Source organism: Chiloscyllium punctatum, chromosome 41 (assembly GCF_047496795.1).
Source record: "Chiloscyllium punctatum isolate Juve2018m chromosome 41, sChiPun1.3, whole genome shotgun sequence".
In the NCBI taxonomy this organism is placed as follows: domain Eukaryota; kingdom Metazoa; phylum Chordata; class Chondrichthyes; order Orectolobiformes; family Hemiscylliidae; genus Chiloscyllium; species Chiloscyllium punctatum.
Window position 1 is genome coordinate 64,344,819 of NC_092779.1, and position 19,829 is coordinate 64,364,647.

Sequence of the window (19,829 nt, forward strand, 5' to 3'; positions counted from 1 at the left end):
CTTGCATTTATAGGACATCCACCCTTAATAAACATAGAACATCATCTGTAAGTCACAATTTAAGTGTAATCACTATTCCAGCATAGAAAAGCAATAACACAGCAAGGTCCGACAGACTACAATGAAGTAAATGATCCGATCATTTGTTTCAGGTATTGGTTGAAGGGAAATGTTGATATGGAGACAAGAGCTGCTTACACTTCTTAGTGCTAAATATTACTGTGCTGTTTACTCAACTGAGAAGAAATTTGGTTGAGTATTTGGCATTAGAAAGTTGCCCTCTGTACTGCACCATAATCCAGGTTAAATTGTGCTCTAGATTCTGGAGTGTGACTTAACTCGTGATCTTTTGTCTCAGGCTAGAATTCTATCCCTGAGCCAAGGCTGACAACTAATTGAAGTGTTGAGTCCTAAACTGCTACAGCTATGTCTGAAGATTCTGTCTTGACCCAAAAGGTTGGAAGAGTATCTGCTTATAAGGTTCATGTGCCTCCCCTCTTGTAGGATTCTGCCCCTAGAGTACAAAACTTTAAACACTATACTGACCATCATTAACCCTGAGGAGTTACAAAGACACAGATTAGGATGTTCAAGAATGCATTCAAAATGTTAAGAGTACTATAAAAGATATAATAGAGTATTTAGAAGGCACATCATAATCATGGTTTTATGAAGATCATGCCTGACAAATAGAATTCTTTTGAGGAGGTAACAAGCAGGATAGATAAAATGGAAGCAGTGAATATAATAAAATGGAAATTCACAAGACATTGAATAAGGTATCACGTAGAGCCCAGGATGTTGGAGGTAGCATATTATCATGGATAGAAGATTCTTTAACTCATTGAAATTTGGGATAAGGGGGCCATTTTCAGGCTGAAAACCTGTAATTAGTGGTGTGCTAGGACCACAGTTATTTGAAATACATATTAATTTGAATGAGGAATGCCAAGTTTGCAGACGATAAAGAGAGATTGGAGTTAAGTGGTGGGGTTGACGTACAGGTTCAACAGAGGAATACATACCAGTTAATCGAGTAGGCAAAAACTTGGCAGATAATGTCAGGAGATGTGTGGTTATTGCAGTTTGGCAGGAAGAAGAGAGGGGCTGAATAATATTTGAATGAAGAAAGACTGCAGAAAGCTACAAAACAGAGGTAATTGGAAGCTCTCGTCCATGAATCACAAAAAGCTGGCATCCAAATTCAGTGGGTAATGAGGAAATGCTAGTCTCCAGCTACTTTGATTTGCTCCATGTGACGTCAAGAAAGGATTGAGAGCACTGGATATTGCAAAGGCTATTGGGCCTGACAACTTTGCAGAAGACTTGTGCTCTAGAACTTGCTGCATTCACAGAAAAACTGTTCCCTTACAGCTATAACACTAGCATCTGACCAACAATGTGGAAAGTGCCCAGGTATGTCCTATATGCAAAAAGCAGGACAAATCCATCTCAACCAATTACCACTCCATGAGTAAAGTGATGGGAGGTGTCGTCAACAATGCTATGAAGCAATAGTTACTTACCAGTAACATGCCCACTGATACTCAGTTTGGGTTTGGCTGAGTTCATTTTGATTCTTTTTCTCATTCTAGTCTTAGTCCATATATGGACAAAAGAACTGAGTTTTCTAGATGAGTTGAAAGTGACTGCAATTTAGATAAAGGCTGCATTTGGAGTGTGGCATCCAGGATCTCTGGCAAAATTGGACTCCGATGGAATCAAGGGGTTGAAGTTATATATTTGACACAAAGGAAGGCTATTGTGGTGTTGGAGATCAGTCATCTTGGCTTCATGGCATTTCTGCACGAGTTCTTGAGTAGTGTCCTTAGCTCAGCATCTTCAGTCACTTAATCAATTACTTTCCCTTCATCCTAAGGTGAGAAGTGAGGACTTTTTGTGCTGTTGTCAGCAATGTTAAGTGCCATTCCTCAGATACTGAAGCAGTCCATGCCCAAATGCAGCCAGATGTGGGTAAGTGGCAAGTGATATTAGTGCAACACCAGTGTCAGGCGATGATTACCCCAAGCGAGAACCTATCCACCCTCCTCATGACATTTAAATGTGTTACCATCACTGAATTCCCCACTATCAGCATCCTTTAGTACCACTGACCAGAAACTAAACTGGACTAACCATACTAGTACTGTGGCTACAAAGCAGCTGGATCAGAGACTAGATATCTTGCAGTGAGTAACTCCCAACGTGACACTCAAAGCGCAAATTGTACCTGCAAGGCACAAGTCAATGGTGTGATGGAATATTCTTCCATTTGCCTGGATGAGTGCAGTTCCAACAACATTAGAGAAGCTTGACATTATCCAGCACTATCTGATTGGCACAACATCGACAAACACTCACTCCCTTCACCATCAGTGCTCAGTAGCAGCAGTGTCTACAACCTACAAGACGCAATGCAGAAATTTAAGATTGCTTCGACAGACCATCAAAATTCACAGCCACTTGCATCTACATGGACAAGGGCAGTAAATGCATGGGTACACCACCGTCCAAGCAACCCACTATTCTAACTGGAAAATATATCCCTGTTCCTTTATGTTACTGGATCAAAGTGGGAGGAGAAAGATCCAGTTGTTGTGGTCCATGTAGGTACTAACAATATAAGTAGAGAGAGGAAATATGAGCAGTTAGGGACTAAATTAAAATACAGAACCAGAAAGGAAATAATCTAAGCTATTACCTGAGGTTCAGGCTAATTGATACGGGGTCAATAGGATTAAAGAGATTAGTGCAAGGCTGAAAGAGTGGTGTGGGTAGAGTTGAGGAACCGCATAGGGGGGGAAAATCCTCTGATAGGAGTTATGTATAGGCTTCCTAGCAGTAGCTAGGTTGTGGGGAAGAAAACCAATGAGATAGACATGCAAAAAAGGCATTATTAAAGTAACCATAGGGGTCTTCAATATGCAGATGGACTGGGAAAATCAGGTTAGTGACAGATTCTGAGAAAAGGAATTTGAGGAATGTCAGAGGTGGGTTTTTTTTGGATTAGCTTGTGATAGAGCCCACAAGGGAACACCAGATTTGGTGATGTGTAATCAGACAGGCTTGATTAGGGAGTTTGAGATGAAGAAACCCCTAGGGGACAGTGACCATAATATGATAGAATTCACCCTGCAGATTAAGAGTGAGAAACTGGAGTCTGAAGTAACGGTATTGTAATTGAGTAAAGGTAACTATAATGACATGAGGGAGGAGATGGCCAGAGTTGATTGGAAAGGGAGATTAGCAGGGCAGATGGTGGAGTGGCAATGGCAGGAGTTTCTGTGGGTACAGAAGAAATTAATCTCCAGGAAGAAGCAGCATATTCAGGGGTGGATAAGACAACTATGGCTGACAAAATAATTCAGCGACAGCATAAAAGCAAAAGAAAAAGCATTAGTGAAGATTAGTGGGAAGCCAAAGGATTTGAATGCCTTTAAAAATCAGCAGAGGATAACTTAAAAAAAAATAACAGGGGAGAAGGTGGCGTATGAGGGTTAGCTAGCTAGTAACATGAAGAAGTTTGCAAGAGTCTTTTAGATATATAAAAGATATGAGAGAGACCAGAGTGGACATTGACTGCTGGAAAAGTAGTAATGAGAAGCAAAGAAATGGTGAAGGAATTGAAAAGGTACTTTGCATCAGTCTTCAAGGTGCAAGACACCAGCATACCAAAACTTTGAGAGCTGGGACAGAAGTGAGTGTAGTGGCCATCATGAAGAATAAGGTACTGGGGAAGCTGAAAAGTCTGAAGGTGAATAATCACCCAGACTAGATGGGCTAACCCCAGAATTCTCAAAGAGATAGCTAAAGAGTTTGTGGAGGCATTGGTGGTTTCCATGAATTACTGGAGTCTGGGAAGATCATGGAGGATGGAAACATGGCTAATGTAACATCCCTATTTCAGAAGGGAAGGAGGCAAAATACAGGAAGGTATAGGCCAGCTAGCCTAACCTTGGTACTTGGTTAGATTTTAGAGACCATTTTTATGGATCAAACTGTGGAGTACTTGGAAGTGCATGGTAAAATCGGGCTGATTTGGCATAGCTTTATCAGGCGGAGGTCGTGCCTGACAAATCTGTTCGAATTCTTTGAGGAGGTAACAAGCAAATTAGAAAAAGGAGATTCAATGGGCATGATCTATTTGTCTTTCCAGAAGACCATTGATAAGGTGAAGCACAGGAGGCTGCTAAATAATATGAGCCCATGGTGTTAGGGGCAAGATACTGGCATGGATAGAGGATTGCCTGACTGGTAGAAGGCAGAGAGTGGGCATAAAGGGATCATTTTCAGTATGGCAGCCAGTGACTAATGGAGTTCTGCTGGAGTTGGTGTTGGGACCACAACTATTCACATTTATGTAGATCATTAATGTATAAAGGACCTGAAGGCACTGTTGCTAAGTTTACAGGTGACACAAAGGTGGGTGGAGGAACAGGTCGTATTGAGGAAGCAAGGAGGCTGCAGGAGGACTTGGTCAGGCTAGGAGAGTGGGTAAAGTGGCAGACAGAATACCATATTGGAGAATGTGAGATTATGTATTTTGGTAGGAAGAATAGAAACACAGGCTATTTTCTAAATGGGGAAAAACTTTTTGAAAATTGAAGGGACTTGGGGGTCCGAGTTCAGGTTTCTCCTAAAGCTAACTGCAACTGAACATGCATGTTAAGAAGGCAAATGCAATGCTAGCTGTTACTTCAAGAGGGCTAAAATACAAGAGTAGAGATATCCTGCTGAAACTATGTAAGGCTCTCATCAGACCACATTTAGAATATTGTGAGCAGTTTTGGGCCCCATATCTAAGGAAGGATATGCTGACATTAAAGGGGATCCAGAAGAGATTTGCAATAATCATCCAAGGAATGAAGGGCTTGTCATATGAGGAGAGGTTGAGGACTCTGGGTCTGTGAATGATGGAGTTTTTGTGGATTAAAGGGGATCTGATTGAAAATGACAGCATACTGAGAGACCTGAATATGGTAAAGTGTGGAGAGGATGTTTCAACTTGTATGAGAATCTAAGAGCTGAGAACAAGGCCTTAGAGTGAAGGGAGATGAGAGAGAATGTCATCACTCAGAGGGTGGTGAATTTGAGGGACTTATTGTCACAGAAGGCTGTGGAAGCCAAGTCATTGAGTGTCTTTAAAGCAAAGATAGGTTCTTGATTAGTCAGGTGATATAATCTACAGGGTGAAAGCAGCAGAATGGGGTTGAGAAACATATTAGTCAAGATCAAATGATGGCGCTGACTCAACAGGCCAAATGGCCTGTTTCTGCTCCTATACCATTATGGTCCTATGTCACTGCCCTGCATTTCTGAAACATGACCTCTCTGCTTTTATATTCAATTCCCCTTGTGATAAATGATAACACTTCCTCAACCTGCATTCTAACCTTTTGTGATTCATGTCCAAGGCCATCTAGTCCTTCTGTATACACAGAGCTCTACAGTGTCTCGCCATTTAGATAATATGCCTTTTATTCATCCTGTCAAACTGGGCAATTTCACACTCCCCCACATTATACTCCATTGGTCATATCTTTGCTCACTGGTGTGGCTGTCATTAATGTCCTTTAGTTAATTAGATTTTCATGTTTTATCAGCTAGTTGCTTTTGCAGTTTTTAATCTAATTAATAACTTTGTTTAATTTATTAAATTTAGTTAATATTTCAACATATTCTGTGTTTCCTGGTTAAAACCCATGACCTAGTTTAGAAAGAAGTGAAACAAATACTTGTGTAGTAATCATGTACCTGTTTTCCTGTGATGACCCATTTTAATTTTTGTTTCAGTGTGAAACATTCATTTGTAGCTTAACAACCTTGTCAACTTTATCTGAGTTCCCGCTTCTCCTCATCGGACTTATTGATTAGTCATACTCTAACAGAAATGTCTTGAGGAGCTAACAGCAACATTCCTTACTTTCCCATTGCTTGCTGAACTAATGTGTTTGGAGCATATGATGATCTACAAATCTATTCTTGATAACTGCTGCAATTATACTTTTCCACTTGCTGTTTCTCTGCTCTGAAATTATCATTTGATCAATTTTCAGGTGGCAACTGCCTTTATTGCCTCTAGTTGTGTCCTGTTATTTGTGCCCATAAGGATACACAAAATCATTTGAAACACCTCAGCTTTCAAAATACACTTGGCACTCATATTCCCCAGAATGATTAGAGGATAAATGATCATTGTCTTGTTTACTGTATGATTTCTCAATCTATGTATTGATTAGCATGAGAGTAGTGTGACGTTATAACTTAACTGCAGTAGTCTGTAGTGGTGCTGCATTTGCTGATACCAAGCTTTAGCATCCTATTGTTTTGTTGTGTCAAAGGTGTAGAACATTACATGTTAGTACTGTAATATGTATTAACTGTTGGCAGGGAGAATGAAAAAACAGTCTATTACGAAATGGTGAATTGTGAAGTTATAAGGTAGACAGGAATCTGTGTGTCTTAGTTAATTATTGTGACCGATTAGTAAGCAGGCAAAGCAAATACTTAAATAATAGTGCACTAGCTTTTCTTATTGCAAGAGAAATTGATCATAAAAGTACAGAGGTTATGGTTCACTTACACAGGGCACTAGTGAGACTACATTTGTAGTATTATGTATAATAGTGATCTTGTGCAGGAAGGGATGAAAAATGCATTTTAAGCGATTCATCCAACTAACTGTTGGAATGGACAATTTGCCTTGGGGAGAGGTGGACAACCTAATCTTGTATCCTCTGGCATTTAGAAGCATAAGAGGCAATTTGACTTAAACGTCTAAGGAACTGAGGTGTCTTGACAGGATGGATATAGAGAGGGTGTTTTCTCTTGTTTAGATTCTTCCACTAGAGGCCCCCTTTTAAAAACAAGGACGTGGCAAGATACTGGTGGTTCTGTAGAACCGTCGTGGATGGCTCTGCCTACCAGCCAAGGCATACTGGTGTTTTTTTTTTATTTTGCCATCCCTGGCCAACTTATGTGGAGGAACTATTAATTTAAACCTTACAGAACACATATTTATTAATATTTGGGAATGGGAAGGATGCCAAAAGGAAAAGGAGTGAGCAAACAGCAGCAGGGAGGACACTCCCCTGCAGAACCGGGCACACCAGAGGCCGCAGCAGCAGCAGCCTCTCCCGAACTCCCGGGGAACCTGACAGATTCACAGGAATTGGTGATGGCGATGGCGAGACTTACCTCGAGGGTTGGGGCTACTATTGAGGAGATCCATGAGGAGTTCTGTGCCCAGGTCCAACCCATCGCTACAACAGAGGGGGTTATGACTGGGTATTCTTTTCATCCTTTACTACTAAAAGTAGGGGAGTGGTGGTACTTATCCAGAAAAGTCTTCTGTTCACATTATTAGAGCAGGTGAAAGATGAACAAGAGTGGTCTATGATACTTAAGCCCCTGATACATGAGGAATATGGCATTTTAAATGTCTACTTTCAGGAGTTCTTGACTATCAACTCAGGCATGGCTACTAGCCCGTCTCTGCTATGGGAGTCCGCTAAGGCCTTTGCTCAGAGATTAGCTATTTCTTATTTGGCTACATGGAAACGACAGAAGGGGGAGCAGCAGCGACTACTTGAGACACAGTTGAAAGCCGCCAAGGCAGCACATTTTGCACAGTCTTTGGTGACTGAGCTACAGCAGATCACTACACAAACAGCAAAGAAAGAACTCGTTAGGAATGCAGATGTCTTCTGAAACATGGGAGGACATATGAGAGAACGTGTGAAAGACCTCAATCTGTAATAGGACAATAGCTACACGTTAAAAGTTCTGCACAGGGTTTATCTGGCGCTGGACCATCTGGCGAAGTTTTAAAAAAGGGGCATCTTCAATGTGCCCCAAATGTAAAATAAGTGAAGGTACTTTTACCCATTGCTTCTGGACATGCCACAGGCTCCATGTTTATTGGAGCGCTGTGGCGGGAGAGATAGGGAGGGTATTGAGGACTGAAGTTAAAGTCGGCCAGATATCTCTCCTCCTAGGTCTACCGAATTTATTATCCTTAGATGGGCATGGGAAGAAACTATTTAATATTCTTACTTACTGTGCACTGAAGAATATTCTGATGAATTGGGTGTCTGAGAGTCTACCAGACTTGCTGGGATGGTGGAAATTAATTACGGAGCACATTCCCTTGTTTTTTTTTTACAAACATGGTGCACCCCACAATAGACCTTTTTTTTTTATAAGTCATGGCAGCCCTTTTTTTGTCAGCTATCTTAACCTCCAGGGTGTTTTTTTTAAACCAGTATGGTTAGGTTTGCTGAGCCCTGGGCCCTAATATGTGTGTGTATATATACACAACGCTCCTGTTTTTTTTGTTTGGGAGCTTTGCGCCGAGCATAGCTGTTTTGTGTTTTTGTGTGTCCTTTTTGTTTTGTTTTATCCATCTTTCTTATTTATTGTTGTTTTGCAGTGTTAGGGTTTGATTTGTATTATTGGATACGTCAGAAGTTAGTAGTTATATTGTAATTTGTATTTTTCTTTATATAGACTAATATTTGTTACTTGTTATATTTTCAATAATTTTGTAAAGTAAAAAAAATTTTCTTGCTAATAAATATGTTTACAAAAAAAAAGGGGGTCACCTATTTAAGAGAGAGATGAGAATTTTTTAATCTCCTGTTGAAAGGTTTTGGAACTCTTTATAAAAAGTATTGGAAACAGAGTTTTTGAACATTTTTAAGGCAGAGATAGTTAGATTCTTGATAAGTAACAGGGTGAAACCTTATCAAGAGTAGGCATGAATGTAGAGCATTCAGGAGAAAGTGAGAACTACAGGAGGGCCAGAGTCGAAAAGGGTGGAACTAGAAAAGCACAGCAGGTCAGGCACCAGCTGCGGAACAGGAGAGTTGATATTTCGGGCATAAGCCCTTCATCAGGAATGTGGAGAGAGGGGGTAGAGAGAAGAGAAATAAATAGGGGGTGGGTGTGGGGCTGGGGGGGGGGGGGGGGGGGGATATTAGTTGAAAGGTGATATGTGAATGCATGTAATTGTGATAGGTTGGTGGATAGGTGGGAAGGAAGATGGAGGAGGCTTGAGGGGCCGAATGGCCTACTCGGCTTCTGATTTGCATACTTCCATTTGAATTTGAGTGCCATTAGTTCACATGTTGATCCAACAATATCGAGTGGTGCAAATGCTGAGGTTCATTGGAAAAACTGATAATTAAGAAATTATTAACAAAATTATGTTGTTATTTGTCAATCACATTAAATATAATCTACGAGTGACTAGGGCCAAATGTGGTAATGAAGTTTATTTGATCTTCAACCTGGCTTTTTGATATTTGTTCAGACCTCTGAATTTGGTACTGAGAAATGTGATTTGAATATTCTAAGTAGCTTTTTATTGCATAAAAGTGTGCTTGGTAAAGTATGTGGTTCTCCAGAACCATCCATTGAGATTCATTCTGGACTAGAGCAGAGTGGCAACAATAAAAGTGCAGATGCTGGAAATCTAAAGTGATAACGTAACAACATAAATGGCTATTAAGCAGCAGTAAGACAGCAATAACCTGCTCAGTTGGGTTCTACCAGACCTACTCAATGCCTGAGGCCTTCACAGTCTTGATCTAAATTTGGTCAAACAACTGAATTCAAGAGTGAAGGTGAGTGACTGTCTTTGACATCAAGGTAGCATTTGACCAAGTGTGGTCTCAAGAAGCCTGAGCAAAACTGCATCCAGTGGGAATTGGGGGAGAGGAACTGTCCACTGTTTGAAGTCATACCTAATACAAAGGAAGATTATTGTTGGAAGTCAGTCATCTCAAAGCCAAAAGCTCCTTGGTGTCCTAATATCTCTTCGTATCCTGGGCCCAAACATCTTCAGCTGCTTTATCAATGACCTTCTTCCTGTCTTTTGGTCAGAGATATGGGGATATTCACTGATGTTTGCAAACATTCAACACTGTTGATGGTGACTCAGATACTGAAGCAATTTGTGCCTGTGTATAGCCACACCTGGACAACATTCAGGCTTGAACTGAAAAGCGCAAGTCTCCTTTGCAGCACACAAGTGCCAGGCAACCACGGTGTGAACAAGAGAAAATCTAACAGTCTTCCCTTAGCGACACCACTACTGAATTCCCCCCAAACTGTATACGTCCAGTGGTTGTTATTGATCAGATGCTGAACTGAACTAGCCACAAAAATACTGTGGCAACAGGATTGGGCTTGAGATAGAGAATACTGTGGTAAGTTACTCACTTCCTGACTCCGAAAATCTGTCCATCTATAGAGCACATGTTGGAAATGTGATGGAATGATCTCCAAGTGGCTGAATGGTGTAGGCTCCAACCACACTCCTAAGTTCAAGATTTGGAGGGGTCAATGTTGGACTGGGGTGGATAAAGTTAAAAATCACACAACACCAGGTTATAGTCCAACACGTTTATTTGGAAGCGCTCGCTTTCTGAGCGCTGCTCATTCATCAAGTGGTTGTGGAGTATAAGGACAGCATAATTTCAAAAATTCAATACCATCCAGGTCAAAGCAGTTAATTTGATTGGCACCTCATTCACCAGCTAAAACATTAACTCCTCCTTCAATTAGCAGCACACAAGTAACAGTCTGTACTATCTGCAAGATCTACATTCATGACAGCAAATCATTTAAACCTCCTTTGATAGCACCTTCCAAAACCTGTGATCTCTACCATCTAGAAGGAATGTTCATAGGAATGTCACTACTTGCAATATCCTTTAAAAGACACCCTGACTTGAAATCCTATCCTTGTCCCTTCACTGTCAGTCAACGTCCTGGAGGTCCCTTTCTTATAGCACTTGGATGTCCCTTTATCTCATACACTGCAGTAGTTCAAGAAGGCAACTCAACACGACCCCCTTTAGGGCATGGGATGGGCAAGGAGCGCTGGCCCAGCCAGCAATGCCCCACAGCCCATGAACAAATAAATAAAAAATAATTGGAAATGTTCATCAGGACGTGTAGTATCTGTGGAGCGAGAAACAAATTCTTGTTTCAGGCAGGTGACCTTTTTTAGGTTCTACCTGATGTTTTCCTACTCTACCATGAGTTCTGATCATAGTTCATCAACATGAAACTTTATCTGTTTCTCTCTCCATGGGTGCTTCCTAACCTGATTAATGTTTCTAGTATTTTTGTTTCTAAGAACAAAACAAGTCTGAAGTCTTGTTTGTGTCCTGCTTCCATTGTCTCATTCTTGGTCATGCCTTCAGCTATCTAGGTCTCAAGCTAAAGAATTGCCTCCCTAAAATGTTGTGTTGGTCTGCCTCTTGCTGTCTTTTCAGTCACTCCTTACAATCTACTTCACCTCATTAATATCTTTGTGTGGTTTATTGTCAACTTTTGTTTCACACTGCTGTAAAACTGGGATATTTACTGTTAACTTTGCAATATAAGTATGTCACTGTAAACTTCAAACTTAAGAAGATTTCTTGAATAAAATTAACTTTTCACTAAATGGGAAAGAGGAAGGAAAAGTTTTATTTAATAAAGAACTTTAGGAATTAACTTTTTTGTGTTTAGGAGATGAAGGTGACTACTTCACAGCCATTATGCTGAGAAAATCTCGCGTAAAGTTATTGAAACAAGAAATAACACCTTTCCCAACTACCTCCATGAAGAGAAACCTTCTTGCTGTTCAGGTAGGAAGATGCAAAATTCCTCATCTAAAGAGGAATTTAACAATTGGTAAACAACTTATGTGAAGAAATTGCTTTGTAAACTTGTTTCTTGGGGGCGGAGGAGGGTGGGGGGTGGTGGCAGGTGGCACAACCTTTTTAAAGTGCAAACCTTTTTAAGCATCTATTTAAGTTCTGCTGTTGTAAAAGTTCTAAAGATCAAGCTTATTGGTAGGTAAACATAGTGTGTGTTGCTCTGCCTTTGTAAAAGGATGTGTTTTGAGCAAAATTAGAGTAAGAAGAATAAGAAGTTTTATATCAGCAAACATGTTTTAATTGAGCTAGAATTGAAATAGAAAGCAATCTCATTAACTTGAGAGCCTCTAATCACTTTCCTACCTGTACAGTAATGTCTGTTATACCACAGGAATCTTTTCTTGATCCTCTCTCTTTTCCAGTTATGTGCTACCTTTTGGTGAGTTCAACCAATATGATGAAGGGTGAGATTTTGTATGCATACTGCTGTCAGCCAGCTGAAATCTATCAAGGAGAAAGGCTCCAATCTGCTGACACATGCTTAGAATGCATTGCCTGAAAAGGTGGTAGATAAAAATATTCAATAGTATTGGGTAAGTTGTAGGTGTATTGGGTAAGATTGGAGATGAGAAGCTGTTTAACAGAGACGGTGCAGTTTCTGTTCTTTACAATTCTATCCCATCTTTCAGTTTAGTTATAGTAAAATTGAAGTCATTCTTTTTGCAGCTTTCCAGAAAGCATTTGCTTCTGGCTTTGATTTACATCTATTTACTGTCCTTTGTGGCTCTGCAGTTCTTGACTCTGAGCTCACCTGCCTCTTTAACACCTTCCATGTTGTGACGTGTATTTATCTTTGGTGCTGGGAGCGTATGCGATTTCTTTTTGAAGAACTGAGGCAATTTTAAAAAAAATTCTAGTTATTTACAGTTCACCATTGCCATCTACAACCCGAGATACAGATCTTCACAAAAACCCTAAAATCCTTTGGGAATGTCTGATTTGAGTTTAAAACTGAATGGCAGCGAAAGCAGTTCCTGCGGTATATCTGTGGGAAATTAAATCAGTCAATGGGAATTGGTACAGCATGATGTTTATAAGAAAGGCTATCATTGGTCACAAATCCAGATTAGGATGATGCCAATTGGGTCATTCCCATGTCTGTTATATCTGTTCATGGACTGAATCTATGAACACAATTTGTATCCTCTATTAATGGCATTTTCGCTAAGAAACAAAGTTACTTTATTAGAAGGTAGCTGCTGTTCCAAGCAGGAGTCCTCTATGCTAAAGTTCATGGACACTCTGCTGTAAATCCTACCATAAATTCTGCCTTGCTACCACCTTTGCTACTGGCAGTTCCTTTGACAGCACATTCTAAACCCATAGCCACCTAGAAGCACGGAGCCAGCAGACGTATCGGTATACTATCACCTGCAAGTTTACCTCCAAGCCACAAAGCATCCTGACTTGGAGCAATGTCACCATTCTTCACTGTCCTTGGGTCAGAATCTTGAATCTCACTCATGGCACTTTGTGTGTACCCACACTATATCGGCTTTCGTGGTTCAAGAAGGCAGCACATCAACACCTTTTTGTTGAGGGCAGTTAGAAAAGGGCAACAAATGCTGGCCTAGTGACACCCACATACAGTGAACTAATAAAACAAAATGCTCTTTTTCGAAAATAATTCTGTAAGGCTTAAAGTTGCCCTATCTTCACAATAGGATAAACAAATTTGCATGGGTGCTCTTGCCAATTGTCTTCTTTTCATGGAGTGCAGTTAATAAAGAAATTTGAAATGCATTTACAAAACAAAAGGGAATTCCTAAAGCTAAATAGTTATTTTATTGTTCATGTCCCTTTCCCTTTGTGTCCACTGTATCATGATACAGCTATTCAGATTTGAGGAAAAAGGATAAAGTTCAGTTTTTTGTTAGATTTTGCTAGCATCATCTTAACTCCAATACCAGGCAAGTTTAATATCTAACTCTTCTCCCTCTCCAAGCAAACTGTCCTGCTGAATATTAATGGATGATTCCCATCTGTTGTAGCTCTCGAGGGTTTAAACATTCCTCCCTAACTCCCACTTCTCAAGAAAACTTAAATAAATTACAAGGGAGTCAGAACCCTTTACACAATATACTAAAATATAATTTTTGAATACCTTCTTGAGGTAGAATTGTAGACTGTGATGTTCCAACATCGCACTTGGCAGTTTCATAGAAATAATGAAAAACCACTCCCTGTGGCAAGTCTAAAGTGGATGCTGCCTGACCTGCTGTGCTTTTCCAGCGCCACACTTTTTGGCTCTGATTTCCAGCATCTGTAGTCCTCACCTTCTCCTAGTTTAATGAAAAATGATGTCAAACAAATATCTTCTCTGCCTCTCCTGATTGCAGGTAAATATTGCAGGAAATGAACTCTGTTTAATGACTTCCCACCTGGAGAGCACTAAAGCACATTCAAAGGAACGAGTCAAACAGCTAGAGATTGTACTAAGGAAAATCAAAGAAGCACCAGAAAGTGCCACAGTAATATTTGGTGGTGACACCAATTTGAGAGATCAAGAGGTGAGTTTATTACTTAAAGTATGTTAGCTTTTTTTATACCTGGCTTTTATTGGATTACATAGGATACATAGCACAGAAATATGCCCCTTGGCTCAGCCAGTCTATACAGGTGTTTATGTTTCACTTGAGCCTCTTCCCATCTTTGCTCATCTAAACCTTTGCTGTAAGCCCCATTCCCCCCTCCCTTAATGCTTTCAGATGTTGATTTAATTTATTTTGTTTGTTTTTTCTATCTTTGTCATTTATCGAGACCCCACGTACATGCTTACTGGAGTAGAAATGCAATAAAAGGAGGGGTAAACCGTAGTGATGTATGGTAGCCATGCTAACACTTGACCTTCTACTCTCCATTCGCCTGAGCGTAAAGCTTTCTTTTAGTAATGCACTTCTGTTCAAGAGATTCTGCTCTTGTCCCAAGAGGCTGTTCCTTAGTTAACTTTTTTTTCTCTGAAATTTGCTTTCATTCATGTCTCTTTCTTTACCTTCACACCTCTTGTGTGAAAACTATTTTTGTAGCCACTTTCAAGGAACCTTCTCTATTTCTTTTTGAGTTTAAGATCCAGAAAGAAATTTTATTTTTTCCACTTGGAAAAAGATCACACCTTTTCACTTTGTTATTAATAAGAAATTCCATACTTGATTCAAAAGAAAAATTATTGCTTTGACAATAAGTTAACTCTGAGCTGAATAGAAATATGTTATTTAGTGGAAAAAAAAAGGCATTTTAAAGTAATCATGAACAAAACCCTTCTGCCTCTGCCCTGCCATCCTTCATGTGTATATTTAATTTGCATGAGGGGTGAAGGACTGTCATAAAGGAGTTATAAAATGAAAACAGGCAAAATTGGTCTGGCCTGTCAGCAAATATTTTTCATTGCAGCTAAATGTATCTTAACATTTTTTGCTCAGCTTCTTCCAATCTCCCTTCAACTCCTTTTTCCTTTGTCACTTTTCCAATCTCATCTTGTTAGTTTTAGTCTCAGTCACCAATCCTGGAAATGAAATCCTATAATTTACAATTCTGCCCTCTGGTCAAAATATCTAACATTTGGTCTTGTATTTGGGCTCCTTGTTCTTAACCCCCTCAGTGCTGGAAACCATCTTCTCAATTTAAAAACAAAATGGAGTATTTAATTTTAAATTTTGAAATTGCTTCCACACTTGTAACTCTATTTTATTCAACAGATTTTTTTAAAACATTGTCCAGGTTTCTGAGGCATGCGGGAAGTAGATAGAAAGTAGTAGCTTATGCATTTTATTTCTTTGTACCAAGCTTGAATTTTCTTGTTTTTTATGCGTTCTTTGTCATCTTGAATTTTTTTTTACAGTCTCTCTATACTTCTGTTGACTTTGACTTTGGCATCACATCTGCCACCTTTTTATAATCTCTTGTCCTAGGTAAATAACATGTAGTTAAGTCTTATCGATCCATTTATTCACAGACCTAGACTAACGATCCAGAAGCATTAGTTAAATCCCATCACTGCAATTAAGGGTTTTAAATGTGATTGATTAAACTTGGAATTAAAACTTACTCGTGTGAGTAATTGAACATACTGGATTGTCATAAAACTAGTTTTTATTGTGGAGTCAGAATGGAATAAGCTGTTATCATTCCCAGCAATGCGGCTACATCTTAACTGACTTGTTAACAACAAAGCAATTTTATTAAAATTGCTATGAAGTTGGTATAATTAAGAAAACTTGACAGGCACAGCTCTTAATGACCTAAAAGGAGCAAAGGCTCACCTACCCCTGTCAACTTTGCAAAGTCCTCACTAATGTCTGGTGACTTGTGTCGAAGTGACATTTTAATAGCCAAAGCTAAGCAATTCCAAGACCATTCAGATCAGACGGTCGTGTAGTTCTGCCTCTTTTAATAGATAATGGTAGTGGATAATAAACAATGAAAAGAGAGAGAAACTTTTCTCTCAATGATTTGGGAATCCATCATGTGAATGAAGAAGATTAGGTTAAGCATTTGCAATTATTTTCAGCCAGAGATACAGAGATGATCCAACTCAGCCACCTCCTGATGCCAGCTTTCAGTCAATTTTTGATTCATTCCACAAGATGCGAAAAAATGGGCACTGGTGATATCCCAGCTTTGGTGCTGAAGACTTTTGCTTTGTAACTAACCATGCTCCTGGCAAGACTTTTCCAGAACAGTTCTGATACTAGCATTTAATTGACAAAGTCAAAAATTGATCAGGTGTGTTCTGTCCACAAAGTAGAATCCCAGTTCAATCCAGTCATTTACTACCTCATCAACCTACACTCAATGAGCAAAATAATGGAAGATGGCTCTTAAAAAATGATAACTTGTTCACTGAGACTTTAGTTTAGGTTTTGCCAAGGCTACCTTGCTCCAGACCCCAGTACAATTATGTTCCAAACATTAATAGAAGAGCTGAATTCTAGATGTGAAGTGACTGTCCTTGTCATTAGGGCAGCATTTGATCGAGCATGGTCTCTCGCGCTCGCTCTCGCTCCCTCTTCACAAGTACTCACCATCTGACTCTTCAAACCTTGCCTGGTATTGACAAGACTTATTTAAAGTACATGATACACTTATGTGAATGGTTGACTTAGAAACCACCCAATCCAAAGGAACCCATTTGATTTACACGTCATTTATCACCTTAAACATTGAGTTTCTACATTAATGGTGCACAATACCAGCAGTTTATGTTTACCAGATGGACTGCAGTGACTTGCCAAGGTTCGACCTTTCAAAGTACTTGACTATGTGAAGAGTTAACTGAAAGCCCTACTGTTTCTCTTTGTTATGGCATTAGACAGTGATATATCTGCAGAATATTTACTGTGTGCACATTGACCCTTTTGATTAAAATCTTGTTCCATTTTGACAGTAGTTAGTGATATTAGACCAGCATTCACAATATGCACAGTAACTGATAATTGAGACCACCATGAAAACTCTGATTGCAATTCCAAAAGGCAGATGTTCACTGAAAATATTTGATGTTTTAACAGACTTTTGTTGCACTGGCAAAGTATGGTGCCTCATTCTCTTGCTTTATCTTCATCCATAATCTGTCATCTAGTGCTGCTTTTGTAAGGGAGCAGCTATTAGCATGAACATGCCTCAGTAGGGAGAAGTGTCGCAGGAACTCAAACATTGCCTATGGTGTGATAATTAATGGTAATTCTGTTTTGTATTACTTTTATAATCAATTACACCTAAACAATTTGTGATTTATTATGCAATTTTCTTTTGAACATTTTTACTAATATGATTCAATTTTATACTGGACTGATCTTCAGGTTTCTTTATAAAAGTCTAGAATTTTTGTAACAGAGAGCATTTACAATCTCTGCTTTCACAAACCCTTAGCAACTATCCAAAGCACACTTTCTAAAAACTTCATTCTGATGTCAACTCACAAATAAATAAAACAAACAATTATTAGCTTGGGAGTATTTTGAAATACTAAGTATCTTTGTGCAGGAATTACCAAAAGTAACTTGTCAATTGCTACCTCACTAGATGCTGGAAAACCCTTGGCTTCCATCCAGTGTCAGTCTAAGATGTTGAAGGAGGAGGCTTGTGCATGTCAATGTGTGACTTTCATTGAAGCACTCTCTTACATAGTTTAAGATCTATCATCTTTTCTCAACATGTTTTATTTGCAGGTTACAAAGGTTGGAGGTTTGCCGGAAGGTGTCTTGGATGTCTGGGAGTTCTTAAACAAACCTGAACATTGCCGATATACCTGGGACACTAAAGCTAATAATAACCTGAAGGCTCCTTACACTTGCAGACTCCGCTTTGATCGTGTGTTTTACAGGGAAGCCAGTGAAGGTCAGATAGTTCCACAACAAATGACCCTTGTTGGACAAGACAAGTTGGATTGTGGGCGTTTTTGCAGTGACCATTGGGGGCTCCTTTGTGACTTTGATGTCATATTGTGAGTCTTGGCTGTGGTGGGTAGAGTAGAAGGCAACACTTAAAATACAATTACATGTGAAATCTCTACCAAGATGATTTGTAATAACCCAGTCAGAATATTTTCTGGGTGATCAGGTGTCTTATCATGTTTTCCTGATTAAAGTGATCATGCTAGTTCATGCTTGAGTTCACACTCTAATTTCCTGAAGAACGAGAGGAATAGATTTAGTGAAACAGGAACGTTTACGCTATGGTGATATAAGCATAAAGTTGTATTTTTGGAACGGAGATTCTAATAGGCTGTGTGCGCATAACGCTGAAGCAGAGTTCTTTCAGTGATCATTGTTTCATTTATTAGCACAACTGTTGTCTTGCTGACTATAACTTAATTGCCCTGCACTGTGTTTTTAAAACATTATGGCAGAATACCTTTTAAGTTGATGCCTTGTTTCTTCATTAAGATAGCCATGTTCAGAGAGCTTAGGAATTTTATGCTGGTGTATTTTTGCAGAATGCAGATGACTTCATGATACATTATGTAAAATGTAATCCTAAGCTCGTGAAGATAGCAGAAGTTACCTTCTTCTTAAATGTCAATGTGTAACTGATGATCTTTGCTTTTAAGTATGTTCCTAATTTTAATGTTGTGAATAAAGAAACCTTTTAGCCACCTATAAAGAAATCAGACTGTATTTTATTTTGCCAAGAAAATTTTCATGAGTGAAATGTAATTTTTCTTTGTTGAAATGGTGCAGTGATGCAAAGTGATAGAAAAATAAAGCACTGGAGTGTAAAGGATGGAAGTTCTCTTTCAAAGCTGTCAGTTTCTGATTCCATTGTGCTGTGTGGATGACAGGTCAGATTGGCGAGTATTTGCAAGGACACCAAGTGATTTAGAAACTGATGGAGAAAGGAAAACATTCACTGAAGAATTGTGTTACCTGAACCTTCTTTAACAGGTGTGATATAAATGAATTCCATATGGGAGAGGGTTATTGTACAAGTGTTACAGCATGCAAGCTATTCCATTGCCACTTAGTTATTAGTGAGGAAAATAATCGATTCCCGTTTGAATTTATTTAGTTTTATTGAGGCCACTAAGCACAGAGTAAACAGTTTGTTTTTCCTGTGATTCTGATGTCAATAGCAGTTATTTTTACATATAGCATTGTATGATTTTAGTTTCCTGGTGTTAGTAGAAATTTAGATTTTTAGATTCTAAGGGTTAACTGGTAAATGCTAGAAATAAAAGGCTGGTTTCAACTTTGTATGGAATAAACCTTTGCCCCGATGTGGGTGTCTCACCCTTTTGGGAACTTCCAACTTCCAGCAATGAGAGACAATACACACAACTGGACAACAACGTCAATTATCCATAGTTTTCTACATAGTGAATTGTATTAATGTGTGAATGTTGAGGAATGCTGTTATTTAATACCATTCTTAATTGCCATTGTGGTGGCTGAGTTTTCTGACCTATAGCAGTCCTTTTGTGAAGGTGGTAATGTTTGCATATCCAGAAAAACGACACCCCACTTTTCAGGTTATTTTCCTGCATGTATAAGCAAAGTCTGAAATCTTCCATATGTTGTCTTGTTCTTGAATTTTCCTGAACTAATTTGTCTTTTTGAACTTCACCGAAGATTTATAACTAAAGTTATGCTTATATGTGACGTGGATTGTTAGGGATGG

General features: G+C 39.2%; 1 protein-coding gene and 1 long non-coding RNA gene across 3 annotated transcripts in view; one reads left to right on the forward strand and one right to left on the reverse strand.

Annotated features, from left to right (window-relative positions):
- LOC140465090 (tyrosyl-DNA phosphodiesterase 2-like) overlaps positions 1-18,836 on the forward strand; it is a 36,929-nt gene extending 18,093 nt beyond the window's left edge. The window contains exons 5-7 of one of the 2 annotated variants that reach the window (XM_072560957.1): positions 11,524-11,642; positions 14,054-14,224; positions 17,882-18,836. In XM_072560957.1, coding sequence (XP_072417058.1) covers positions 11,524-11,642; positions 14,054-14,224; positions 17,882-18,160 — 569 coding nt within the window. In that variant the 3' untranslated portion in view covers positions 18,161-18,836. The remainder of the gene's footprint in view (positions 1-11,523; positions 11,643-14,053; positions 14,225-17,881) is intronic. The other variant, XM_072560958.1, reaches the window with a different exon arrangement.
- LOC140465092 (uncharacterized) overlaps positions 1-19,829 on the reverse strand; it is a 959,861-nt gene that overhangs the window by 578,255 nt on the left and 361,777 nt on the right. The gene's annotated exons all lie outside the window — the stretch shown is intronic.